The following is a 27,919-nucleotide window of genomic DNA, read 5'->3' as shown; positions in this document are numbered from 1 at the left end:
CTATAGTAAAATATGTTGAAGTCATTTCGTAAATGGATGGACTGGCACCAAAGTGGCTTTAGTGGACAGTGATGAGGAGGCCTTCTAATGCCCTTGCCAAATGACGTGAGGAGACTGAATAAGTCCGGGGAGGGTGGAGGGGGAACAGAGAGGGGGCGCGAGGACGATGAGGACCCAGACGAGTAGTCCCCCCCCCCCTCTGGCAGATACCATACAGAGCACTGAGCCATCGGTCTATAGGACAGGGCCTTTGATGTTAGCGATTGCATCTCTAGTGTTTTGTGTTGCTTTCCCCTCCGGAGCGGAGCTGACTTACCTTCCCCCGGATCTATCCATTGGTGCTGAGGAGAATGCGTCACACTTTCACAGAGAGAAAAAGCCAGAAAGAGACAAGAGCTGGTTTTTATAGAGGCTTTGCATAAACATTTGCAAATTGATTTGTCAATGATGGTGAAGGAGCACTATGAACAAAGGGCAAATATAAGCGTTGTCCCAGCCTATCACCTGCCAATCTCATAGCCACCCAGTGTGTGTCAGCTTGGGCTGTTGTAACCGAAACACTGCGTGTCCTCCCACTTCTCTGTGGCATGGCTGTTTTTCAACTGAGCGTTTCTAGGCAGCACGGCGCTCTCTTTCTCTCCATCCATGCTAATCACGGTTCTCCTTCAGCCCATCACGACTGCTCCCTCTTCTCCACCTACCCACCCACCTCATCAATCACCAGCTGCCATTCACTACCTACCCCCAGCAACCGCATGCAGCCGTGTCTGCCCATCGATCCCCATCCATTACCATGAACATGAAGGGGGCGCTGCTTCTTCGTCTTCATCATCTGTTCTTTTTTTAAAGCACTGCGTCAAATAAAAAAAAATCCCATTGTATAGGGCGGGGTTTCAGTTGGGGCGGGTGATGCTCTCGAAATGGTGGCTTACAATTGGACACTGAAGTCGCCAGTCTCCTCCAGCCCGCTGCCGAGTGGAGGAGAGGCCTCACGATGAATATGGATGAGAGCGATGAAAAGAGCGATGCAGAGGGGAAGATCTAGCCCCCTCTCGAAACAGCCGTGCTTGACGAACAATGCATGGCGCCTTTCACACACTCAAACACACTGGAGATGGAGTGCCGCTCAGCATGAGCATTAGCATAGTTCAGATAGCCGTGTCCGGAAAGGCTCAAATGTGGACACTAGAAGGGGGGACATTTTGAAAAGACTATACATTGGTTAGACCCAACCGAAACACATTATGCTTCTGGCTACATAAGAAACAGAGGACAGCCACCAAGAGGTTCATACAGATTCACTGGTGACCTTGAAAACACCCTGAGACGACAGAATGGCTACAGATGTGAAATACTTTTTATTTTGTCTTATTCATGTTCTAGGTTTCATGACTCAGAGTAGCCCCATATAGAACCAAGACAGGTGGTTGTCCACTAACTGGTGTGGAGATTTAACTTGAACAAAAGGAGTGGAGGGTGAGACTAAGCCCCGCTCCTCCACACGAACTTACCCAGCTTAAGTGAACTGCATTTTTATAACACCCCAATGCTTTAGCCTAGCCCAGAGGCCCACCCAGCCCCAGCCCCCGACACCAGATCCCCAGATTTGAACCGTCCAGGCTGATGGAGCCTATTCTGGGCTCCAGGACTCCTGGGAGCCCCTAGCAACAGATTGCTGTGTTTACCAACTAGTTTATTATGTCAGATGCCTATTCATTATTTATTGTAGCTACCCCTTACATACACACATAATGACACACACACACGCACACTCTTGAACAAATGACACTGATCCAATGCCAAGCATACTAGGAGTAAGACATGCGGGATGTATTGTGACCTAGCTGGCTCACTTTGTTGTTTTCCCAGTAGAACACATAGTGAGTTGGAAGCTAAATGTTTTTTTTAATTTTACCTTTATTTAACTAGGCAGTTAAGAACAAATTCTTATTTACAATGACGGCCTACCCCGGCCAAACCCTAACCGGGACGATGCTGGACCAATTGTGCGCCGCATTATGGGACTCCCAATCACGGCCTGGTTGTGATACAGCCTGGAATCAGTGCCTTAGACTGCTGCGCCACTCGGGAGCCCCGAGTGCACATACATGCATGCACACACAAACAGACATAAAAACACACACACACACACACACACAGTAGGTGACTGATTTTCCTCCATTTAAAAGGACACTTTATGATTTTGGCAATGAGGCCCTCTTTATCTACTTCCCCAGAGTCAGACAAACTTGTGGATACCATTTTTATGTCTCTGTGTTGAGTAAGAAGGAAGTTAGAGATTCGCAAGCCAATGCTAACTAGCAGATACCCATAGACTTCCATTCATTGCACTAACGCTAGTTAGCAATTGCGCTAGCACTAGTTAGCAACTTTCTTAAAACTGCGCGCATAGACATAAAAATGGTATCCACAAGTTTATCTGACTCTGGGGAAGTAGATAAAGGGCCTCGTTGCCAAAATCCTGAAGTATACCGTCAAGTTATATGCACTGACAAGTAAGAGGAAATGACTGTGTTCCTCCAGAAACTTTAACTGCTGGGATCTGTCCCTGTTTGTGTTGTGTAAGAGGAAAGAAAACAAAAGACCAGGAACTACAGTCCTGATGCCTAACATCTGCTCAGGGCGGATCACATCTCTGTCAGGTCCATGCTCATTTATATCAATCCACAGTCCTCACTGGGACGTATCAGCTAAATATATAAAACCAACAGTTCAGCCGAAAGCCTCTTCTCACCAAACGTACTAATTCAATCTAAGGATGTTCTGCCCTAGCCTTCCTTGGTGATTTTCTGACACCATCGAGGAAATAAATCTGACCGGGTTAGAGCGAGTGGTTTTATGTTCCCTATCAGAGATCGATGTAGAATGCGTGCCGATTGTCTAGACAGGAGTAGCCGAGCAACTGTGCACGGTCATCATGCCTGATTAGTAAGGGCTGCATGCACGATTATCATCTGAGCGACTGGGACTCGCCACGATACAGTCAGATCTGTATAAAACAAGTATTTAAAACAGAGACAATTAGAACATAATTGTCATGTATAAAAGTGACCCACTGTGTATGCAAGGTGTGTGTTTACTGTTTATGAGATGTTTACATGGATATACAGTGTGTATGCATGTCCACCTGTCTGTCTGTGTATTTGTGTGTGTATACTTGTGTTGTGTAGTGCGTACCAGGGTTCATGTGCAGCAGCAGAACCCGTTTGTGTTTGATATTACTTATTAATTCCCTTATTAATTGAGGCTGGTTAAAAGTAGACCTACCCCAATCAAAATGAGGTCAGTCTTGGCTTTATTTGGAATCTGGGTCAATGCAGAACACAGGCAGTTCTGCTGCTTCTTATACTCAGTGCAGGCAGGCTCACTGTCAGGCAGTGCTGTGCGGGAGAAAACAATGCTATAACCTGCTTTAAAACACAAAAGGTCCGTCCCAGCTCTATGTATGATTTCATCGCTATGACCTTACTCCCAGTTAGAATGGAAAGTATCGTATTTCCTCCTCGTGTAAAGCGCTCTCCTCCATCGCCCTTGGGTGGGTTCAACAGACCAGGTCCCAGACGGTGCCAATGGTGCAATTCTATGATTTGGAACATGCCGAGGAGAAAAGCAGTGTTTAGAAAACACTGTTTCTAACAAACACAGACTCTCTGCACACGCGCACACACACACACACACACACACACAAAACACAACAAGTGGGGGTGCATTGATTAATGAGATTATAGCAGGACCAGTGAGTGTTTCGATGAAAGATAATGAACTCTCTCAATTAGCTGATGATTCCCCCAGCCAGACCAAAACCTATTCTGTCTGCCTGCCTGCACCCCTCTCACCATCACCCTATGAGGTACTCAGTGTTCTTGGTTAGAAATACGAGACACTCCTGAATACATGCTAGGAAGTCATCAATACACATGCAAGAGGTGTCGCTATTTTATTGCATCTCAAGTCAAAGTGTGAGTGTAGCCATCATTATAATCGGTGTCATAACTCATGACCCCCGACCCCCTTCTCCACATCTTGCACAGTGGATTGATTGCTGTTGCATTAGTATAGAACAGGTGTTGTGCCTTGTTCCATCAACAGTGCATGTGTGTCGTGAAGTGACACAAAACCATGCCCTCTAAATAATAATCCTATTTATATCTGCCGCCTTGGGGGAGGCAACCTGGATTAATTGTGGTGGAATATTAGGAGAGGAGGAGAGGACCCAGGCGATTGGTTGAGACACTGGGATACATTGTCACCTTAACCCTCAAACGACCAACATTTTTTTTATATACGTGAATTGCCACCTTGGGTCAGCTTCATTATTTTCAAAACATCATTAGACGTAAATAATGTTATCAGATAATAAAAAATAAAATATAAACAGACTTATTTTAACTACGGTTTTAGCTACGTTTAATTAGCATATTCTGTCAAATGAAAATAAGGGGAAAAAATCCCTTATACACATCCACATTAACACTAAAAAGCTGATTTACCATAATTTGATTGTAATGTCATTCAGTTATGTAAATATGAATTGTGTCATATTTGTGGTAAAAATGTCTGTCATTGAAAGGGGCAGTACACCAAAATTTGAAATATGCTACATTTTTGGGACAAAAAGGAATTCACTCATTGATCCTGAGAGACATATGGCTTAGTTTGCTTTATTTACTTACTTACCCCACAGCCAGCATTAGCATCACTGCTAGTGAAACAATGGGAGTGGTAGGGTCTATGGCGGGATGCTTAGACCCTACCACATACCCAAATCCTTAAAGTCACTTCAAAACAAATGTTATAGCAACCAAAATACCATATCAAGTTGCACATATAGAATATTGAAGGGTATTAAAGGAATTCTGGTATTTATATAACATTTTCTGTAGAATAACTATTTTTCGGAGAGTACACACCAATACAACAGTATATACAATACAGCACCGCCAGACTACACCCGGCAGGTAGCCTGGCGGGTAGGAGCGTTGGGCCAGTAACCGAAAGGTTGCTGGATCAAATCCCTGAGCTGACAAGGTAAAAATCTGTCGTTCTGCCCCTGAGCAAGGCAGTTAACCCACTGTTCTTCGGGCACCCCGAAGACGTGGATGTTGATTAAGGCAGCCCTCCGCACTGCTCTGATTCAGAGGGGTTGGGTTAAATGTGGAAGATGCATTCAGTTGTACAACTGACTAGGTATCCCCTTTCCCTATATTCAGAGGGGAGCTAACTGGTTTCTGCATTACAATTCTACCAAGCATTCATACCACTGACATACTTTTATGAGCTATTTTGACTGCGACTAAGCATATATCTAAGGTCATTTTGATTTTGTACACGGTCATACCTAGTTATAACCAGTTATAAACATAGGCAAGTACATAAGGTGCTCCATATCCATATCTCAGGTCAAGATCACTCCAACAGGTCCCCCTCAACCTAAATAAAAAAAAACACTTTGTCCATGACAGCCAACAGAGGCTCTTTATAACACACCCCTTCTTACATGTGTCTCTTGGGGTCAATCTTCTCCAGGGGAACCAGGGTCTTGAGCTGCTCAGCTTAATATTATGTCTCTGGAGACACCTGGATTCAAATAAATCGTTTTTTTTTTTATTTTCCCTAGAACAGGGATCTCCAACCATGTTCCTGGAGAGCTACCCTCCTGGAGGTTTTCATTCCAATCCCAGTTGTAACTAACCCGATTCATCTTATCGACTAGCTCACTATTAGAGTCAGGTGTGCTACATTTGTGTTGAAGCGAAAACCTACAGGATGGTAACTCTCCAGGAACAGTGTTGGAGGGCCCTGCCCTAGAAAAATGACTTTTCGGAGAATACGCAGAGATTCAGAACATATCTGAGTTCTGTATTGCAGTTCTATGAAGTATTTATACCATTGGCAGATTTTTATATTCACAAAAATACGGTCGTTTTGGATTTGTACACGGTCATACAATACGTGGTACAGAAAAGTCTAATTTTAGGTGAGTACATGGGGAGCTATATCTTTGCAGATGATACGTCTATCTCATACAGGTCCCCCTCAACCCTCTGGTGGCATGGATAACTTGTAATTATGTCCCCAGAGAAACCTAGATTCAAATGAAGGTCCTATATAGACCATTTCTATAGGCAGAATGATGTGTATTTGGCTGGGGGTCAGAATGACCCCAAAGGACATGTAAAAAAAAAAAATCCATATTAAACAATTATTTAGATCTATCAAGAAAAAGTTGACTGACAAAGTCCAAAAAATGGAAGAATTGAATAAAACCACCTTAGGGCTATGATCAAAAGTATGCCTATGGGGTCAGAATGTCCCCAGTCGGTAGTTTGAGGGTTAAAGTCTCAGTCAGGGAAGAGGCTATAGACCTTAAAGTATCAGTCAGGGAAGAGGCTATAGACCTTAAAGTCCCTATCAGGGAAGAGGCTATAGACCTTAAAGTCCCTGTCAGGGAATAGGCTACAGCCGGTTGCTGGCACCTAGGTATGCAAGTGTGCGCGACCGCTTGAAAAGACCTTTGCTTGAAAAACTTGAAAAAACTGTTTGCCGTAGCCAGTAAACACTTCCTCAAAATAGTCAGAATTCAAGAAATCTGTCATTAATTTGGACGTTTTTGCCAAGGAGATCTTAGTTGCGCAATTTTACATCTAACTAGGATGTTTGGTGCAGTATTTCTCAAGTGAAACAATGTGCATGAAAACGATTCGTCTATCGTTGAATGGCAACAAACACTTCATTGAGAATCCCTACTGTTGACCAATCACCGACGAAGCGGCGTAGACTTCAGCTTTTGAACTTCGGCTTGCCTCGAGAAAGAATGTCGTGTGAACGAACAGCAAAAAAAAAAAAAATGTCCCAAATGCCAAAAATGTTGTTATAATATATGTAGGAACTGTTCTGAACTGTTTTGGATGGGAAGCATGTGGACGCTTCAGCAGGCAGGTAGCTATCGCCCTACAAAACAAAGGTACTTTTGTTCCGGGGGGGGGGGGGGGGGCTTTGTTTCCTCTCTGCTGCTAAACCCCCATCTGCCCGCTTTGAAGCAACGCCTTCATGTCTTCAAGCTTTTGATGTTTCCGTTGTGTTCCTACTACAGTAGCCTGTGTGCCTTCATGTTTTGTCCTATATCCCAAGAAGGGTGGGCGGAAGAACAGGAGCTGAGAGCAATGGCAAAGTTTTCTCTGTTATGTATACAGTAGTTTTGAAACTGGCCAAAGTGTAAGGGACATTTATGGAAACCAGAGTGTGTAGCAGTAGATGGTGTATATATGGGAATATGGTTATGCAATGTGTGACTGTGTTTCCAAAAGCATTACATCTATTCGATTAGATTTAACAAATCCCATAGACCTTTATTAATAACGGTCTGCCAAGATGATGACAAAGAGTAGGTTCTTCTGTGAAACGCTAAAATTAGATTAAAACAATTAGTGAAATGATTTACAGCTGTAAATGCCTAGAAAGAGGATAGTTGTCATGGAATGATAATCTAATCATTCCCTTAGATGATTTTCTGTGGAGTTTAAGGATGCCTGAAAGATTAATGGATAGGTTGAGGGGGAGAAAGAGGGTGCAAAACAGAGATGGATGATAGTGGCTGTATGATTTTACTACAGGTAAATGGATCACCTGAGTGTAGTATATTCTTACTTCCTTTTTCTGTTTCCTGCCTGCAGAGGAAGGTGAGTACTTCCTGAAGGTTCTGATCCCCAGCTATGCGGCCGGCTCCATCATCGGCAAGGGCGGACAGACCATCGTCCAGCTGCAGAAAGAGACCGGCGCCACCATCAAGCTGTCCAAATCCAAAGACTTCTACCCTGGTGAGTGCTCGTTGACCAGTGCTATATTTCAATCAATGATGCTGTATTTTAGAGATCTTTCATTATACAGTAAATAAGCTTATATCCGGAGTGTCCTATATGAATTTATTTTCTGACCTCTGCCTCTCAAAGAGGCTTCCCTTTTCCCAGACGTGTTGTGTCTGGAACCTGATTCCACTGGGTAACAGACATGGCCTCTGTCAGAGCTCAGGTTTCATGCAGCCGTGGAGCGAACACAGAGTCAAGTTCACCACAGATACAGGATTAGGGTTAATTAAAGGTGAAATTGTATTTGCCTAAACTCTTAATTCCCTCATGACGTTACATTTTGCACAGCTAGACACATGAGAGGCGCCTCAGCTGTGTGCCCAGGCTGTCAGTGAAGCAGCTTGTGTGCTCGATGAGAATTTGCTCTGAACAACACAGGCAGGAAGGGATACATTGAAATTATGAGATGAACCAATCATTGTACATGTTATATCTCTATTGCACTCAATGGGATTCTTGTCTGGACATGTGAAATGGGAGAATGTAGAATCAATTTCAGATGTTGGGCTCCTTGTTAGAAGAGCATTCTAATTCCCTGTACATCCTTCTACTGCTAGCCATGTCAACAGAACAGGCCATCTCTATTGTATCTCCTCTCCCTGGGACTCAAGACCCCATACTCCAGCCAGCTAGAGCAGATGCGAGACCCCCACCACCCCCAACACTCCTCCCTTATTGGAATTGGCAGTAACTAGCGATCTGATGTTGAGAACGGCCTCGTTGAGATAGAGAGTGAAAAGGACCACAGAAAGAGGGAGGAAGAGAGTGAAAGGGGGTTTAAGAAAGAGATGGCTGTAAGGGCCCCTTTCTGTCGTCTTGGAGGAGTGTGGGGAGGGGGGGTACGTGTGTGTGGGGGGGGGGTCCTTCCTCTGCACTGAAGGAGGCATCTGTATGCAAATGAGCACCGGGCGGCTCTTCCTGGGTGACAAATCAAAAGGTCCACCTGCTGCGATGTCCCGTCTGGGAGGGGGGCACGGAGGGAGGCGCTGGGCGTAGTGGGTGCCGTGGGGAATGATGAAAAAAGTTGAATCAAGTCAGAAGGAATGGCTGTGTAGTGCTTGAGACTCTGTCCCACCGCACAAGACGCGCTCCCTCAATTCACCCTGGGATAGTGCCTCACCAGCATTTAATTCCCAACCAATTAGTTAGCCACAGCAGTATTGGGCCGAGACAGGAAACATTCATTATTATAGGAGCCAAGATTTATTAGATACAGCCCCTTCCAAATATAGGCCGCTGCAATGTTTACTGGAAAGTAGCGGCCATATTTTACTGCGACCTTGCGTTGACAGAGTGGAGGCGCGCTGCTCCATTTTACAAGGGCTGAAAAAACGTAGATTAGAAAAAATATCTCTGTATGACAGCGTCTTTGCTCATACCTGCAGGTGTCTGAGCCTATAGGGAGAGTAGGTTAAGGATGCTGCAGCCACTCAGGTCATCCATTACGCTTTCTTTGGGGATCACAAGCAGAACAAAGATATTAAGACATTAGACATCGCACCCGGAGCGTGGGGGTGCAGGTTAGTCAATCTTTTCCCGCTCATGCTGTATTTGATATTGACGTTTGAGAAATGCTGGAAACTGATTAGGAAAGTCAATGTCAACATTTCTTATTTCATGCCTTCAGATAGGCTCCCAAGGTGCGCAGCGGTATAAGGCACTGCATCTCAGTGCTTGAGGCATCACTACAAACACCCTGGTTCGATTCCAGGCTGTATCACAACTGGCCGTGATTGGGAGTCCCATAGGGTGGCGCACAATTGGCTCAGCGTTGTCTGGGTTTGGCCGTCATTGTAAATAAGAATTTGTTCTTAACTGACTTGCCTAGTTAAATAAAAAGGTTAAAATAAAAAACAATTAAATGGCAAAGAGCTCCAAGGCGCTATATGCTCGTTCACTTTCATATGTTAGCTGCTGACTAAGGAATACAAGAAGATAGCTAGGTGTTTTCCAGTCCAATTATCATCCAGGTGATGAGCTTACTTGTTCTGGGTCACCTCTCCAGTTTTTGGAAGCTGTCTACTGTCTCCAGAGACTAAGTAGGTCAAGAGAATGGAGGCGGTGTCTCTTCCCCCCCCTTTAATTTGAGGACCTGCTGCAAATTTGGGAGATACATTACAGTAAAATGCTCATTGACACATGGTTCATAAAGACCACAGCCTTTACATGTCTTTGACCTATGAACCCACCTACAGGCTACCACCTACAAATCGTTTGCCGTTGTCCACCTATGACACCCATCCCTCAGGATGCCCTCCCGGTATGACGTCACCACAGGGACGGTTTAATGGGGATCAAAGGTGATGATGGTGGAAGAATAAAGAACTCTCCCTTGAAGTGAGAGACCGTTCCCCCCCCCCCCCGTCTTGTTGTTTGTTCCTCAATATTGACTCCCTCCACGTTCAGCTTGTCCCGACCAACCTCGCACTGATCTTTCCCTCCAGCTTCTCTGTCCCTCCCCATCGCTGGAGCGTCGCACCATATTGAAGCTTTGTCTTAATCCTCTGCCATGATTTCGGTTTTCAGTATTTAATACCTTGCCAAACCCCACAGCCCTTTCCGCTGCCCCCCACCCACCCACCCACCCCCCCACCCCCCCACCCAGGCATTATCAACATTACTGATTTCGCCCTTCTAAGCCGCTTAGGCTCTAAGCTTTTTGACTGAGGGATGAAAACCCGCAATATTGCATATCCAACTCGTTTGGGTGAAATGAGTTTTGTGTTTGTTTTCATTTACAGTCTATTTTCTAGATGAATCATTATTACCGTCTGTGGTTTAATTCAGTTATTCAGTTAATTCAGTATGTAATCTAAATACAATTATTGATGTCGATTCTGACTGAATGTCAGAAATATTGTGATGAATGCTTCACTGTTGATATGAAGTTATGCTGTCATTCTCTAGACTGCCCTCTCTCTTTTCACTTCTGGTCAGCCATGTTCCAGGCTGTAGTTTTATTCTAGGAAGTGATGATGTTCAGGGGAGTAGTTCGATATGGGAAGGGGCATTTTAAAGGCTAATGGTGGAAGGATACCACTATTTTGACTGCATTTTGATGTTAAACTCGGTGAACTCACACCTAGAGACAGGCCAGTTTCATTGGGTTGAGATAGTTTTGCCTTGAACTGTTAATGATTTCTGTCATTTATTACCTTTAGAAAACATACAAAATTCTCCCATATCCACCACTGCCAACATTATGCCATTGGCATACATGTCCAGCTCACAGGAGGTTGGTGGCACCTTAATTGGGGAGGACGGGCTCGTGGTAATGGCTGGAGCGGAATAGGTGGAATGGTATCAAACACATGGTTTGATGCCATTCCATTTACGCCGTTCCAGCCATTATTATGAGCCGTTCTCCCCTCCGCAGCCTCCTCTGCTGCAGCTTTAAAAGCAACAATTCTCATTTTAATAGCAATACACTCCATCTTCATTTTAATGCAATATCATGAACTCCACAGCACTTGGCTGATGTTGAGTAAATGCTACCTAATTGTATTCAGTGCCTGTGTGCATGTCAGCCTAGTATGTGGAGGGTCTTTGTTGAGCAGCGGTAGTGAGTGTCGCCAGTAGTAACAGCAGCAGTCGCAGTAGTCCCAGTGAGCGATCACAGGCTGGTGACAGGGTGTCCAGCGTCACCGTGGGGGCAGAGGAGGTCCCCCTAATCCCACTGGCTTTGTTTTGTTTTCCATCATGTGTGACGTCACCGTGAATGCCAACAAACGGCCCACTGGCTGAACAATTCCTCGGTGCCAGTCAGTGCCTGAGCGATCACTGCGCGGTCTACCATGCCACCATGGGGCTGTCACGTCACAGGCAGGCAGCACACACAGGAGCACACAGGAGCACACAGGAGCACAGGGAGGATTATAATGAGGAGGATTAAACTACTACTTATCAGCCTCATGATCCACATTATCTTCACCGGGTTATTGTTTTGATTTGAATGGTTTTCTGGCATTATCAAGGTGGCCTTGCTTGACTGTATATGACAGCTATGTTTGTGACGTATTCAGTTTGGCGAGATAGACTGCTGGACATTCTGTACGCTTCCAGGTCCACTCCATCACCCAGCTGCCTTGTGTAACTAACCCAGAGGCTTCACTCACCTCTGCCACTGCCTGCATCAGGCCACATCAATCACCCTGCCCAGCCAAGAAAGGCATGGCTAATCAATCTAAGAGCCACATCCATAGCGGAGTGCAGGACATTGTAGCTACCTGCAGACGTGAATATACCCAGATGCATTCCTCTCCTCTTCCCTCCGACCCTTTGCAGCTATCCCATTTTGCATCTCTCTCTCTCACTCACTCTCGCTCGCTCTCCCTGCCGTCTTCAGTCTCTGAGGTGGTGTACCTTCGCCGGTTCCGTGTGCTCCAGCCTTTTAATCGGATATAATAAATGAACTCACTGGGACCGGCCTCCGTCAATATATCCCACAGATCAATTGTGCCGGGAGTGGGAGCATCCTGCCCGCCTGCATGGTGAAATATGATTGTCATCAACCCCCTACACTCTCACTATCAAACAACCCCCGATAATCCATTCCCTGCATAACCTCCATTGATCTAACAGGCATAAGTCTGTGTTTACTTCTGGAAATGAGAACTGTGGCTAAGTGTGCAGGGAAAGGTTAAGGGAAGAGAGGCAGTAATCTTTTTCCGCCCGCTGAGTTTTATCACACGGTTACTCATATCCCCCCCAGACTCCCCCTGCGGCACCACAGCCAGTCAGCATGATAACTCACACCATAGAGTAAAAAAATAGCATTGTTTTCTTAAAAATGCTTGAATAAAAACCAAACGGGTGCATCATCTCCAGCTGAAGTTGTATGTCATGAAACATGGTAAAACAAAGTCCTGCGACAATATTCTCTCCAGTAAAAGAATGCAGGGGAGAATGAATCCAGTCATTATCTTACTTTCTTTTAAGAATCTTTGAACAGGTTCCTCTTCTGTGTCTAAATTGGGGATATCTGACCCAGTGAATCTCACGCTACAGGGCACCTGCCAATCACAATATCATCAGACCTGGCAACCAATCAGAATACACCTCTGTGGTTGCCGGCACAGCAGACAGGCCAGAGGTGTCCTGTGATTGGCTGTAGCCGGGCTGGCTGACAGAGAGGGACGGGGGCTTTTGTTACAGGCTGATTATGTACAAAGGGAGTCGAAAATATCCCACCTCAATCCTTCCTTTGTGCTGGCATGACAAAGCTCTGCCCCAGCTGTGCTGTCTCCTCTCTGGGACTATGCAACAACTGCTACTGCCTGACCTAAAGAGGCCCAGACCTACATAGGACTAATCAGCGCTAGAGCCTATTTGTTAGAGGGGGTTGATGCAGGCATATTCATTTCTATGGTTGAAGGCACAAGTAAAGAGGCTACGGGTCTTTTGTTTCTGAGTAGCTGTGTGAATGGATGAGGTTTCTGAGAGAGTAGCTGTGTGAATGGATGAGGTTTCTGAGAGAGTAGCTGTGTGGATGGATGAGGTTTCTGAGAGAGTAGCTGTGTGAATGGATGAGGTTTCTGAGAGAGTAGCTGTGTGGATGGATGAGGTTTCTGAGAGAGTAGCTGTATGAATGGATGAGGTTTCTGAGAGAGTAGCTGTATGAATGGATGAGGTTTCTGAGAGAGTAGCTGTATGAATGGATGAGGTTTCTGAGAGAGTAGCTGTGTGGATGGATGAGGTTTCTGAGAGAGTAGCTGTGTGGATGGATGAGGTTTCTGAGAGAGTAGCTGTGTGGATGGATGAGGTTTCTGAGAGAGTAGCTGTATGAATGGATGAGGTTTCTGAGAGAGTAGCTGTGTGAATGGATGAGGTTTCTGAGAGAGTAGCTGTATGAATGGATGAGGTTTCTGAGAGAGTAGCTGTGTGGATGGATGAGGTTTCTGAGAGAGTAGCTGTGTGGATGGATGAGGTTTCTGAGAGAGTAGCTGTATGAATGGATGAGGTTTCTGAGAGAGTAGCTGTGTGAATGGATGAGGTTTCTGAGAGAGTAGCTGTGTGGATGGATGAGGTTTCTGAGAGAGTAGCTGTGTGGATGGATGAGGTTTCTGAGAGAGTAGCTGTGTGGATGGATGAGGTTTCTGAGAGAGTAGCTGTGTGAATGGATGAGGTTTCTGAGAGAGTAGCTGTGTGAATGGATGAGGTTTCTGAGAGAGTAGCTGTGTGGATGGATGAGGTTTCTGAGAGAGTAGCTGTGTGGATGGATGAGGTTTCTGAGATAGTAGCTGTGTGAATGGATGAGGTGAAAGTGGAAGGAGAGAGTTGTGCGTTAATTAGAGGTGGAAATGTGTATGTGACAGATTGGGGGGAGCAGAGAGAATGGGAGGGAAAAATGGAATGAGAGAGTGATGAAGGAAAGCAATATCCAGTGGTTTGAATGGTCAATGATGGCCCCAAACTGTCAGCGACAATAGAGAGTGGTGGGCCACTCTTAATGACAATAGAGTCTTTGACATTGTGACCGCTCAGCCCCTCAAGGTGGGGGAAGGGGGAAGCGAGTTGGTCTCCCATCTGCCTCAAGAGGTTCATATCACACTGTGTGTGGTGTTTGTGCAGGCACTGGCCTATAGTTTGATCAGTTTTAGCATGTTATGCATTTGTTTGGTTGCTAGCTTGACCACATGTTTGGGTGTGTTGTATAAGTTTGATAGCTACAGTAATTCTACCAGTGGAGGCTGGTGGGAGGAGCTATAGGAGGATGGGCTCGTTGTAATGGCTGGAATGGAATAAATGGAGCGGTATGAAACAGATCAAAACATATGAAAACCACGTTTGACTCCGTTCCATTGATTCCATTCCAGTCATAACAAAGAGACTGGCCTCCTACAGCTCCTCCCACCAGCCTCCACTGAATTATGCTGTCTAAGGAGATACAAATCCAGGCTTTCTAACTCATTGTACTATCCTAGCAGTTAATGAAATAATGCAACTCCATCTCCTTGTCTTGTCAATGCCATGAGTATGATTTGATATAATCACAATATATCTTGTTGTTGTGTGCCACCCTGCTGAAGTCAGCAGAATATAGTTGATGGCTATCAGACAACTGCCTGACTCTCTCTTCACATCTTGTCATCAGCTGCATATTTTCTGCGAGCTCATCACAAAAATGTGTGGTCTTTATTTAGGCTTGCTTGGCTAAGCAACGAGGCTTGCCTCTTCAGACAAAAAGAGGGGGGAAAAAACGTTACTGTGGAACACGCCATGAGTGACAGTGTAGGAGACAACAGACGTTCTGGCTTCAACAACAGAGTCGAGTTAGAGAGTGGAGAAAAGAGTTGACATGTTCTCTCCTGAAACATGTTGTCACAAAGCTCAGCCCCACCCACTGAGACGTCTGAATCACCACCACAATTGACTTGTTTGGTGATCTGAATTGAGCTGCATTGTGGGATGTTAGAGAGCTGAGAGAGAGAGACTTCCTGTGTTCGCATCACAGGAGGTTGGTGGCGCCTCTATTTGGGAAGACGGGCTCGTGGTAATGGCTGGAGCAGAATATGTGGAATGGTATCAAATACATTAAACACGTGGGTTCTATGTGTTTGATGCCGTTCCATTTGCTCCTTTCCAGCCATTATTATTTACCGTCCTCCCCTCAGCAGCCTCCACTGGTGCACATGCATGCTTGTGTGTGTATACGTGTGTACGGTGTTCTCGAGGTACAAAGCTGGAGACAACACGCCCCTCGTATTCCACCCCGTCTCCCAAAACAAAGCGGGGTTTTGTGGGACTGCACTACACACCCTGTTGCCTTGGTGATCGGAATCAAAGTGACAGCTCCCCAAGCAACGGCGCCCTCCCTTCCCCCCCCCCCCCCCCCCCCGCCTCAGCAGGTGTAGCAGGAAGAGGAAGATGCCTGTCACTTCGGGCCTTGTGTCTCTGCTAGAGGAGGGGAGAGTGAAGTGGGACTGCGGCTGCGCAGCTCATCTGCGTCTCTCCGTGTTCGACTCAGATCGAGGGGGCCACAGATTCAGGGAACCAATGGGTAGCGAACAGCGCTGCAGTCGTTTCTGTGCGCCCGCAGAAAGGATGGGAAGCAAAAACACAACAATGTCACATTGACCTTTTACTTTTATTGAAATCCTACCTCGATAAGAGAACTGGATTGTTTTTCGAAGCCTTTTTGGATTCGATAACATTGTGGTTTTGATCGTTTACGTTGGTTGGGTTTATCGTGGTTGTTATAGGTGATGCATTACTTTCAAGTATTAGAGGAGAGCAAATTTAGTGAGCTTTTAATCATGCTTATGGTCGCTTGCTTTATGCTACTGTACAAGCACAGATTTTCAAAGGGAGAACGTGTGAAAAATACAAGATCTTTATATGCAAATCGAGCCATCTGTGCTCCAACTGGATTGCCTGGTTTCTCTGCCGCGCAGACACCCAATAGCAGGGTTGGGGCCCTGAGTACACTCTCCTGTGATTGCACACTCACAACAATGACACTTAGCATTTATGGTTGCCATGGAGACGTCCCTCGTTGCTGAATGAGGTTAGAAGCAAAGGTCTAAATCTCCTAATGCCCTTGCCGTGGGTGGAGACTCTGTCTGAGGGAAAGAGAGTGTATGCCGCAACTCTCAGGGGGAAGAACTGGAAGGTCTTAAAGGAGCGTGCTGCACTTTTACTGCCTGACAATGGAGACCTGCTTTGTGTGGAGGTTGCATTCCCTTTAAAATGGAAGGTGAGCGCTGACAAAGAGGTTCATTGAAAAAGAGAGCCTCCCCGGTAGTGGATTCCCCCCCCCCTTCTTTACAGACCCAGTCTCTTACATGGGGACAAAGCTCCCCCCTGTGCCCCCTCCCACTCGCCCCCGGTAACCCCCATCTCCCCCCTAAAAAAAAAAGACCAGGTTCCACAGCTGCCTCTAGCTCCGCCCCCTGTCCCTCCATTATCTCTAATCCCCAGTGAAAAGCTCCCCCTTCACACCCCAAGTCCGCCCCAACCCCCTATATCCTCACCCCCTCTCTGTGGTTCATTTTCCCAAAGCCATTAGCTGGAACGGCCCCTTCAACACACAATCTGCACTCTCACTTTAATTGCGGCAGATCGGGGCGCGCTAATTAACTGTGACCTGGCAGAGGGGTCTCGTTAGGGGGCAACAGGGCAGGGGAGCAGGGCTGTGGGTGTGTTGGCTGGGGTCAGTACAGTTGGTGTCCGGCCACGTCATGAGACAGCCGGACCCATTGTCACATGGCTGCTGGAGCCCTGACAGGGCTCATGATGAGATCTTGATGGGTTTTATAACCCTTGACCTGCGTATGATGATGGGTGGCGTCTACATTCTGGGGTCTTGTTCTTCTCCTGAATGACACACTCTAGATGATCATTTGAGACAGTTTTTATTAACTCGCTAACCAAAAATACAGTATATGGGGATTTACGATGTATTTTTATTTACGGAGATATATGGAAACAGTGAATCAACCTAATGTTTACCCGGCATAAATTGGTGAGGCTGTTTATGAAACAAATTATTTTGGGGGCAGTTGAAATCATAGCCATCCAACGCCATAGGGTTTTGAATGGGGATGCTTTACCGTCCGTGAGTTTTTCATGTCACTCCTAGAGCAGTGGCCTCAGCTCCACTACATTAGTAAAGACGGGTGAAACCTTGGTCCTGTTAGTCACTAAAAAACATTGCTAATTGTTGTTTTGCTGATAGCTAATTACTATTTTCTCCCCCTGCTGTTGGAACCACACAAACACCCCCCAAAAAGACTGAAAGAGGATACTGCTCCCATAAATCACACGAGAGAGAGAAAGTGTAAAAATATCTGTAGAAAGAGGAGGAGAGAGAAGGGGAATGGATGGAGTAGGAATGGTGTCCTCCTATGCATTTTGTTAGTTGAGTCAGACCCTCTCCTCTGCATAATTATAGTCCTGCTGATTATGTCTTTAGTCTAAACACAGAGAGACCTATGAGAGGCAGCCCAGGCCAGGGTCGCCCATGGGCCGCACGTGCGATCCCAGCCTTCAGCCCCCCTACGCCTCCTCTTCCTGGCAGGTGCGAGAGGAGAAGGCTGCTTTTCAGAGGCTTTTTCTGGAGCCGCGCGCTATACCGCCTTACACCTCTAACCGGGATGCGAGGGGACAGGGGATCGTCAGTCCGCCTGCCAACAGGCAAAGAGAGAAAAAGGGGGAATCGAGGGGGGGGGGGGAGAAGAGAGGTAGGAAGGCAACATTTTAACCCTGACAAACCCCCACGCTTCCTGGGAAAAGCCAAATGACTCTCCTTGACCCATACACTCAAACCTTTGGCGTTCTCATGCTGAACCACATTTGAAAGGAAACGTCTAATCCACAGATCCACATATTCCGCTGTAGAGTCTTTACTAGTGTTACCTCAGAGACTGGGTCTCCGCTTGAGAAATCTTTCCCTGTTTTCTAAAACACGCCGTCCTGTACCAGGAGGTTGTTTAGCTATTTCACAACATATTGACTGACACGTCGCTGTCTATTTGACACTCCAGTGAGTGTTAGGTTCTGTTTGTTTAGGAGAGAGCGAGAGTGCATTCATATAGGCGAAGTTTTTTTCCATAGTGTTTACATAGTGTAGAACAACACTTGTGATAAAGAATGTGCCGACATCGGCAAGCGTGGGTTTTATGTGTTTTTTTCCCCGTGGGATTGCGCGATTCAAATCAAATTGTATTTGTCACATGCGCCAAATACAACAGGTGTAGACCTTACCGTGAAATGCTTACTTACAAGCCCTTAACCAACAATGCAGTTCAAGTAGCAGCCCATGTAGGGCTGAGTGCAGACTACAGAGCCTCTGTTACTTGGCTGAGGCCCGTTCACAGGCTCCATTGCCTCATTGCAGTTTGCAGCTGTATAAAATGGGGAACAGATTTTATATGATGTAAAACGGCAAGCATCCCCTGTCTCCATGGAAAAGGTCATTTGTTGAGTAAACGCTGTGGTGCAGATGAATAAGAGTTTAGAAGAAACAACACTACTCACAACACGCGCCCATGGAAACAATGAAAAGAGCTCTGTTTCGAATCTGTGGCTCCCACTGGACTCCATCGTCGTGGCTGGAGAAGGTGTGGTGGAGAAGAAGAGGTGGAGAAGAAAAGGTGGAGAAGGTGTGGTGGAGAAGAAGAGGTGGAGAAGAAAAGGTGTAGAAGCGGTGGTGGAGAAGAAGAGGTGGAGAGGAAGAGGTGGAGAGGAAGAGGTGGAGAGGAAGAGGTGGAGAAGGGATGTTGTTGGCAGGTGGGGGAGGGGCAGTACAGTCTTGCCAGGGTGTGTGTTTCGGTGCATGTGTGTGGCAGTATGTGTGGCAGTGATGGGTTACCGTTAGAGGGATGAGGCCGGGGGGGGCAACAAGGGGAGAGGAGCGGCGGCAGGATTAGAGCGGTCTATAAAGTCGTGAAAACGGTGGTAAAGCTGAGTGACCGTCCCAATAAACCCTGCAGCTCGTCAGAGGAGCCACACGACCGGGTGGAGGATAGAGGAAGGAGGGTGGCAACGGAGGGTGAGTCACTGTGGGTAGGGAGGGAGGCAGCTGACACACGGATAGGAGACGGTCAGAGGGGCAAAGGGTAGGGTGGGGTGTTTGATGCCAGCTGACACAGTCTGGCCACCCTCCAGACCAGACCAGGGGGATGTTTAGACAACTTTGACGGACGCGGGGCAAGCGGGGACAGGTGTGCGGTACCCAACACCGCCAAGGGGAGATATTCTTAATGGGAGCTCAAAAGAGTTGAGGACAGGGAGCATTTGGGGTGGGAGGGTTAGAGGCTTAGACCCCTAATCAACTGCCTTCAGCTGCCTCCACCCCATCCCCAGAGTGAAGGCTTCACCAGGCCCCCGTCTCTTTCCATCGACAGGAGCCACCATGGTCTGGTTGACCCTGGAGCCCGGGCCCACTGCAGGGAAGGTCACAGCCAGCCTTAATGCTCCTTAAAGCCCCGGGCCACTGCTGCCAGTCTAAACTCAGACCTCCATTCCTGTCCTACACACACACACACACACACACACACACACACACACACACACACACACACACACACACACACCGGGCGCTAGAGGGATAGCTCGGGTGGGAGTCAAATAGTCAATTCAACATAATAGAATCCAAGTAGAAAAGCAGGACAGACACTTTGTCATCTATCCTCCTGTTGTGGTTGTCAAGATTCAGCGGTAATCAGCACAGTGGTTTAGCTGATGTGGCAGTACAGCAGGGCCCCCATACACCTCTCAAGTGTGATCTATGGTGGAGGAGATCTGAGGGACCCCTCTGTATCCAGGCTGTATCACAACCGGCCGTGATTGGGAGTCCCATAGGGCGGCTCACAATTGGCCCAACGTCGTCCTGGTTTGGCCAGTGTAGGCCGTCATTGTAAAAAATAATTTGTTCTTAACTGACTTGCCTAGTTAAATAAAGGTTCAATAAAAATGTTTTAAATACCTAGCTGTGGTGAGAGGTTGAGGAGAGGGAGGGCCGGGGTGATGTTCAGAGAGGGAGGGCTGGGGGGGTGATGTTCAGAGAGGGAGGGCCGGGGTGATGTTCAGAGAGGGAGGGCTGGGGGGGTGATGTTCAGAGAGGGAGGGCCGGGGTGATGTTCAGAGAGGGAGGGCTGGGGGGGTGATGTTCAGAGGGAGGGCTGGGGGGGTGATGTTCAGAGGGAGGGCTGGGGGGGTGATGTTCAGAGGGAGGGCTGGGGGGGTGATGTTCAGAGAGGGAGGGCCGGGGTGATGTTCAGAGAGGGAGGGCTGGGGGGGTGATGTTCAGAGAGGGAGGGCCGGGGTGATGTTCAGAGAGGGAGGGCTGGGGGGGGATGTTCAGAGGGAGGGCTGGGGGGGTGATGTTCAGAGAGGGAGGGCTGGGGGGGGATGTTCAGAGGGAGGGCTGGGGGGGTGATGTTCAGAGAGGGAGGGCCGGGGTGATGTTCAGAGAGGGAGGGCTGGGGGGGGTGATGTTCAGAGGGAGGGCTGGGGGGGTGATGTTCAGAGAGGGAGGGCTGGGGGGGGATGTTCAGAGGGAGGGCTGGGGGGGTGATGTTCAGAGAGGGAGGGCCGGGGTGATGTTCAGAGAGGGAGGGCTGGGGGGGTGATGTTCAGAGGGAGGGCTGGGGGGTGATGTTCAGAGAGGGAGGGCTGGGGGGGTGATGTTCAGAGAGGGGGGCTGGGGGGGTGATGTTCAGAGAGGGAGGGCTGGGGGGGTGATGTTCAGAGAGGGAGGGCCGGGGTGATGTTCAGAGAGGGAGGGCTGGGGGGGTGATGTTCAGAGGGAGGGCTGGGGGGGTGATGTTCAGAGAGGGAGGGCCGGGGTGATGTTCAGAGAGGGAGGGCTGGGGGGTGATGTTCAGAGGGAGGGCTGGGGGGTGATGTTCAGAGAGGGAGGGCTGGGGGGGTGATGTTCAGAGAGGGAGGGCTGGGGGGGTGATGTTCAGAGAGGGAGGGCTGGGGGGGTGATGTTCAGAGAGGGAGGGCTGGGGGGGTGATATTCAGAGAGGGAGGGCTGGGGGGGTGATGTTCAGAGGGAGGGCTGGGGGGGTGATGTTCAGAGAGGGAGGGCTGGGAGGGTGATGTTCAGAGGGAGGGCTGGGAGGGTGATGTTCAGCGAGGGAGGGCAGCCAAGAGCCTCTCTTCTCCTCTCCCCCCTAACCTCATTCCTCCCTCCTACCCTCTCGCTCTTCTCCATCACCCACTAGCCAAGAGTAGCTGCCTCATTATTCATAGTGTGTGTATGTGTGTGAAGGGGAGTGTGGGTGTATCATAATTAGGCCGTCTGTGCAGTAGGGTTGATGAGACAGGGTTTCACCCCCCCCCCCCATCCTCTGATCTCATCTCCTCCCTCCATCTGAGCCCAATGCGGATGGCAATCAGTCACCGTTAGACTGATCTGGGCTGACCAAGAATTCACACAAGGTCCAGTTACCACACTAGCCCTGAGACCACAAATGAGCTGCTGAAATGTGTATATGTAACGGTGTTTCTGTGTGTGTTTCCAATGTGCACGGTTTAGCTGGAAGAGAGCATCTTTTCTAGGTATATGTGTGTCAGTGTGTGTGTGAGTGTGTGTGTTTGTGTGTGTGCTTGTCCTTTGTGTATTGTGGGTCAGATGTTTTAGGATGTTAGTAGTATCAGCCACTTGAAATCATCTCCATAGTAAACACGTAGCCTGGTTCACAGCCAAACAAGGCTGGTTTGACACATCTCCCTACTCTGGCTCTATGGCCAGTTAGACCCGTTTGAAATTTCATTGGAAGAAAGTGTGACAACTGTCCATAGAAATTACAACTTCCAAGAGTCCTTACAGCAACCTGGCAGAATGTATTTTTCTCTGGGTAACACCCCTCCTTTCCCACCACTCTCTCTATCTTCTCTCTCGCTCTCTTTCCTTCTCTCTCTCTAATACCCCCACTCTCTCCCCCTCTCTCCCTCTCCTGTGTACTGCCTACTAGCTGGAAGGTCTCAGAGAGGTGTGAAAGAGGGCCTTAGGGGGGTGAGGGACAGAGTGTGAGAGAAGATGAAGTGCAGACCAGCGGAGAGAGCAGACATGGCATCTTTTCAGCTGTTTGCACGGCATGGGCCCCGTAACCATGACAACGCCATTCTTGCTGGCTGAAGTCGAACTGAGTAAAAGTGGGGGGTGGCTGGGTGGACAGGGGGGAGAAGGCCCAGGACTCACTCAAAAGAATGACATCACCTTATAGGATTTTACTGTTTCTTCCAGGTCCTTTTGTTATTCTTTTGAGATTTTCTTATTCTTCCTCTGGTGCACTCAATCATTGCAAAGCTGAGGAGAAGGAGGCTATGAATTATATTTGCTGATTTTCTGTTACAGGTACTTATTCCTCTAGAAAGCCGCAGGCCAGTTGTCCACAGCAACACTCAGTTTTAATATGGTTCCTAAATGACCTAAATGCGTTCCTTGGCTGTACTCCGGGCCAACCTGGCCCTCAGACTCAGTGGCTGCAGAGCGTTTTCTCTCTCTCTCTCTCTCTCTGTGACCACTCATCTCATCCACAGGCACCCTGGAACATGACTGACATGAGCACATTCAAAAGACATAAAGTGATTTTGGACGGCAACCATTTGCCAAGTTTCCTTGACCCCCCCACCCCCCCCTCCCTTACTGTTCATGATTGCATAAGCACATGCAACGTCCACATCCAGTGTAGTCGCCTCACATGCAACCTCTCCTTTTGAAATAATAGCACATTACGTCACCCAACAGGCAACAGCTGCCCCGTAATATTTTCGGGGGGCCTGCCGGTTGCCTGGGTGACTAGGAGGAATAGTCATGGGTCTGGACTGAACCAACCCCCTCCTTCTCTCCAACGAAACACACATAAACACATTGCATCCCTGGAGTCCCCGGTCTCCCAGCACCTCTCTCTCCTGCTTTGTGTGCAGGGCGAGACAATGAGCCCCTGACACTCAGGGGACCCATCTGTTTCAAAAGTGCAATCAAGTGAGCCGCGATGGGTGGACAGGAAAATACGAGTCACAGAGGAAGGGTGAAGCCTGTTTTTATATTCTCCGCTGTCTCTCAGTCGTCCTTGTTGACTCTTTCTCACACACTCTTTTTTTTCCTCTCTCTCTATCTCTCTCTCTGATGGTCATCAAGCCAGGAAACATCTGTAACCCACGGGTGAGAGTTCATGTTCCAAAACCTAGTCAGAACAGGCAGGCAGGCAGAGTCTTCTGCTACAGTGTCCCCCTGTCTGCTGAGACAGATAGCTCTGCCTACTTTGTCCCTGGAGCTGGGCCGGGTCATTAAGCCGTTTCTATGGGTTCAGTGCCCTGTCAATCAATGAATCAATCAATCAATCTCTCTCTGCTAGGCTGGTATCAGCTTGTGGTCAGCACTTTCTAAATGACAGTGAGTTCTTCCCTTGGAGATATGGGTTTTTGATCTTTTCAACCTTTGTGGTGTGACTCTGTGTTAACCTGTAATCTAGAAATAGTTTAACACCATAATTTGACCATAAGGATACTGGAGAGTATGCATTCTGTTTACCCATGAGAACAACACACTGAGTGTCTGAGAGCTTTTTTTAATCTGGATTCGTTTTTGTTCTGCATTTAGACAGGCAGGGGAATCCTGATATTTTTTTACACAGGCATGGGAATTCTGATCTATTTTTTTTTACACAGGCAAGGGAATTCTGATAATTTTTTACACAGGCGGGGGAATTCTGATATTTTTTTTACACAGGCAGGGGAATTCTGATATTTTTTTTACACAGGCAGGGGAATTCTGATATTTTTTTACACAGGCAGGGGAATTCTGATATTTTTTTACACAGGCAGGGGAATTCTGATATTTTTTTTACACAGGCAGGGGAATTCTGATATTTTTTTTACACAGGCAGGGGAATTCTGATATTTTTTTTACACAGGCAGGGGAATTCTGATATTTTTTTTACACAGGCAGGGGAATTCTGATATTTTTTTTACACAGGCAGGGGAATTCTGATATTTTTTAACCCTTTGAAACAAAATGGATGAAAGTCTCACCTATAATAGGCTGATAATCCTTCTATTAGATCAAAGGTACACAGTTTGGTGGGATTAGCCAGGGCCTATGGAGCTCCCTTTAATGAGCTTACATTAAACCTACCCACCATATCTCAATGTTTAAGATTGGTATTCATCAGGCTTTTCCTCTCTAAGGTTATCCCAGTGTGAATCCAGCCATGATAGAATACTGGAATGTTTTCAAGAAGTCTCAGAATTGGAATAAGGGATTAAACTGGGATGATTTCAGTGAAAGCGGTAGAATTAAATACATCTGCAAGTACTTCCTGGTGATCCAGAGATGGGCTCTGTCATTGGACGTCCACCAGAATTAGCCAGGAGAAGTGTGTATTTAAGAGCTGTGTAAGAGGACATTTAGGCGGAGGGTTGCCCCCTCTGCTGCTTCTGCATGTGAGGTTTGTCATGCTCTCAGGGGCAGGGGGGGCCGGGGCACACATCATCTCTCAGCAGCTCCCCTCTGCTCCACTCTCTGCTCGTTCGTGCAGGGAATGAATGAGTCACACAATTAATGATTCCATAAAAACAACTGCTCTTGAAATGGCCCATCTCTCTCAGCATGGCATTTGTTGCTGAGCTGAATTCTCCCATCCAGGCCATCCATCTACTACATGAAGTGCTTCTCAATGACTTGTCAGGCCAAAGGCTCCAAAACGTGGTTCATCTGACCACATTTCAAGACAATATTTGACCTGTTCCCTATAATGTCCGTCAGCAGTTCAGTTGTATTCATATTTTCATTAATTTCAGGTTCAGATTATTGCAGAAGGAAATCCTTCACCTGTAGAAATTGTAAATAACAAAGTACTAAATACTTTTAAGCAGTCTTGTGTGCTTTTGATTGGGAGGAAACAAGGTGTTTACCTGCCATAGTAACTGTAACTATAGCAGTAACCAGGTAGAGGTTAGTCAGACCAACACGAGTAGTAGGGATGGGACTGCCAACTGAGCATCCTCTGTGAGCACTGTGGGAGATGTCAACATGGCAGAGAAAAGCTTGGTCAAACAGTGACACTTCTCCTGCAGGGTTACCCCATGTAACCTCACCCCCTCCCTCCCTCCCTCCCTCCCACACACCACACACACACACACACACACACACACTTTTCCCCTTTAGCTACATTACAATAGTCATCACTTTCCTAGGCCTTCATGTAACTAGTAGGGTTCAACTGTGCTGCTGAATATCAAACCTCAGACAGTCTATCTATAGAAATGACCTATACAATTGAAAATACAGGAAAACAGTTGCAAAAAAGGGTACAATTTGATAGGATGGCCTTTGCTGCGGTATAACCAGTCTGCCCTGCCCTCCCCACCCCTCTTACCCACATCAACATGCCAAGACAATGGCCATCTCTGCCCTAATAATCCACTGGCTGATTGGTCGGGCCCAGATTACCCATGGGATACCAGCTGTCAGGAACTCACAGAGGCTCTTTACCCCAACCCACAGTCTGAGATTCCTCAATTTCTCTGTATTAATAGCTCGCCACAACTGGTACTGCATAGGGCCAAACTCAACCCCATTGGCCCAAGAAAACAATGGAGGGAAAGGAGGAAGCAGGACGCTGTGACTGGTCGGAGGCGATAAGGACAAATGTCAGTCCGGCCCTAACAGAAGAGAGAGGGAGGGAGACAGGGGGAGAAAAAGAGGGAGGGAGAGGGAGAGGTTTGGGACTGGCCTAGTTTCTGCCACGTTATGAGGGCTTTTAGGCCGGTTGTTTTCCTTTCATGGTCTAAAACGCACGTTCTGAGAGAACGGTGACGATATATTTACACAGAGAGAAGTTTGTGTTGGTCTTGGATGCATGGCGCCAATGCAACTGATAAAGGCAGTAGAGGAAGATAATTAACCAAGGTCTGTAGCAAGGCTGATAAAATCTGGACCTAAAAATGAATTGCTTACTGTATAGTACTGGTAACGCAGAGGTCAACATTGTAAATGAACCCTTTTATTGTCCAATTCCCCTCCTGAGGGACACTCCAATGTCAGACCACTCAATGACTTGAGTTTCTATTGAATTAGTTGCAATATGAAGTCTTTCAGTAGACTCCCTGTCCAACACTAGTCATTATGTACTGTACTATAGCCCATTCTCTGAACAACAAGACACTCCATAGCCGTGTGGCTGTTGTTTCAGCTGCGTTCACAACTTCATCCTGTCATGGGATCGCAGTACAGTGTAACACTGAACAGATGTGGCCATGTGGACGTTTTAAACATTTGTCTCACTGCTAATCATGGTTGTAGACATGCAATAGTGAAGCCAAATGGTTGATAATGAATGTAGCAGATGGGTTGCTAGTACAGTGCCTTGCAAAAGTATTCATCCCCCTTGCAAACATCCCAGTGGCTAGATGTGCCAAGCTTATAGAGACATACCCCCAAAGACTTGTAGCTGTAATTGCTGCAAAAGGTGGTTCTACAAAGTATTGACTTTGGGGGGGTGAATAGTTATGCACGCTCAAGTTTTCAGTTTTTTTGTCTTATTTCTTGTTTGTTTCACAATAAAAAATATTTAGCATTTTCAAAGTGGTAGGCATGTTGTGTAAATCAAATGATACAAACACCCCAAAAAATCAATTTTAATTCCAGGTTGTAAGACAACAAAATAGGAAACATGCGAAGGGGGTGAATACTTTCACAAGCCACTGTATGTATGTATGCATGTATGTATGTATGTATGTATGTATGTATGTATGTATGTATGTATGTATGTATGTATGTATGTATGTATGTATGTATGTATGTATGTATGTATGTATGTATGTATGTATGTATGTATGTATGTATGCATGCATGCATGTATGTATGTATGTATGTATGTATGTATGTATATATATATACACACTAGTGCATATAGCATGACATAGATCCTTAATCTGCTGTATTACTGTAAGCGCACTTTGACTTTGGGTGATGTTAATTACTCAGTAGTATTCATGCCGCCTAACAGGCTTCATTAGGTATATCATCACTGTGTACATTTCAAATGACCTGACACACCATAGTATAATAGTCATGGACTTCATTTAGGCATGCCTCTAGTCAGTTGAGTATTTTCATCCTAGCCTGGTCCCAGATCTGTTTGTGATGTATACACAACTCCTATATGATACTTTTGGTTTGACAATGACAATAGGAGTTGGCAAAACAGTACAAAACAGATCTGTAACCAGGCTGTATTCATCCTTCTGACCCTGTATGACTTTACTGATGGAATTTGACCAGGCGTTACTGATATTACTTTCACAGATGGGAAATGTGAAGTCAGGAAACTGAAATAGGAAAAAAAATGATATTGGGTCATTGCATAAATACTGTAGGGAGCGTCTGCTATGGGGAACCCATTAGACGAGACTGTATTTACAAATACAGGGTTGTATTTTATGACATGGCAAATATTATTACACAATTCCTATGTTGGCCGCCATCTTGGGAAAGACGAGAAGTGAAACTTTTGAAATTTGTGAAAAGAGGGAGTCACTGGACATTAAAGAAATACACATACTGATTACATTCT

At 46.8% G+C, this 27,919-nt stretch overlaps 1 protein-coding gene and 1 long non-coding RNA gene across 4 annotated transcripts in view; both read left to right on the top strand.

The window, feature by feature from the left end:
• The window catches only part of LOC115163046 (RNA-binding protein Nova-1-like), a 53,523-nt gene that overhangs the window by 4,626 nt on the left and 20,978 nt on the right, over positions 1–27,919 (top strand). For all 3 annotated transcript variants that reach the window (XM_029714636.1, XM_029714634.1, XM_029714635.1), the window contains one exon: positions 7,695–7,838. In XM_029714636.1, the coding sequence (XP_029570496.1) occupies positions 7,695–7,838 (144 nt within the window). The remainder of the gene's footprint in view (positions 1–7,694; positions 7,839–27,919) is intronic.
• On the top strand, positions 13,519–14,233 carry LOC115163047 (uncharacterized). Its single transcript, XR_003869685.1, has 2 exons — positions 13,519–13,977; positions 14,110–14,233. It is a non-coding gene; the product is annotated as an uncharacterized LOC115163047 (long non-coding RNA).

The sequence above is a fragment of the Salmo trutta genome, chromosome 26 (assembly GCF_901001165.1).
Source record: "Salmo trutta chromosome 26, fSalTru1.1, whole genome shotgun sequence".
Taxonomy (NCBI): Eukaryota; Metazoa; Chordata; class Actinopteri; order Salmoniformes; family Salmonidae; genus Salmo; species Salmo trutta.
The sequence above is the reverse complement of the archived record's forward strand: the minus strand, read 5'-3'. Positions and strand labels throughout refer to the sequence as shown.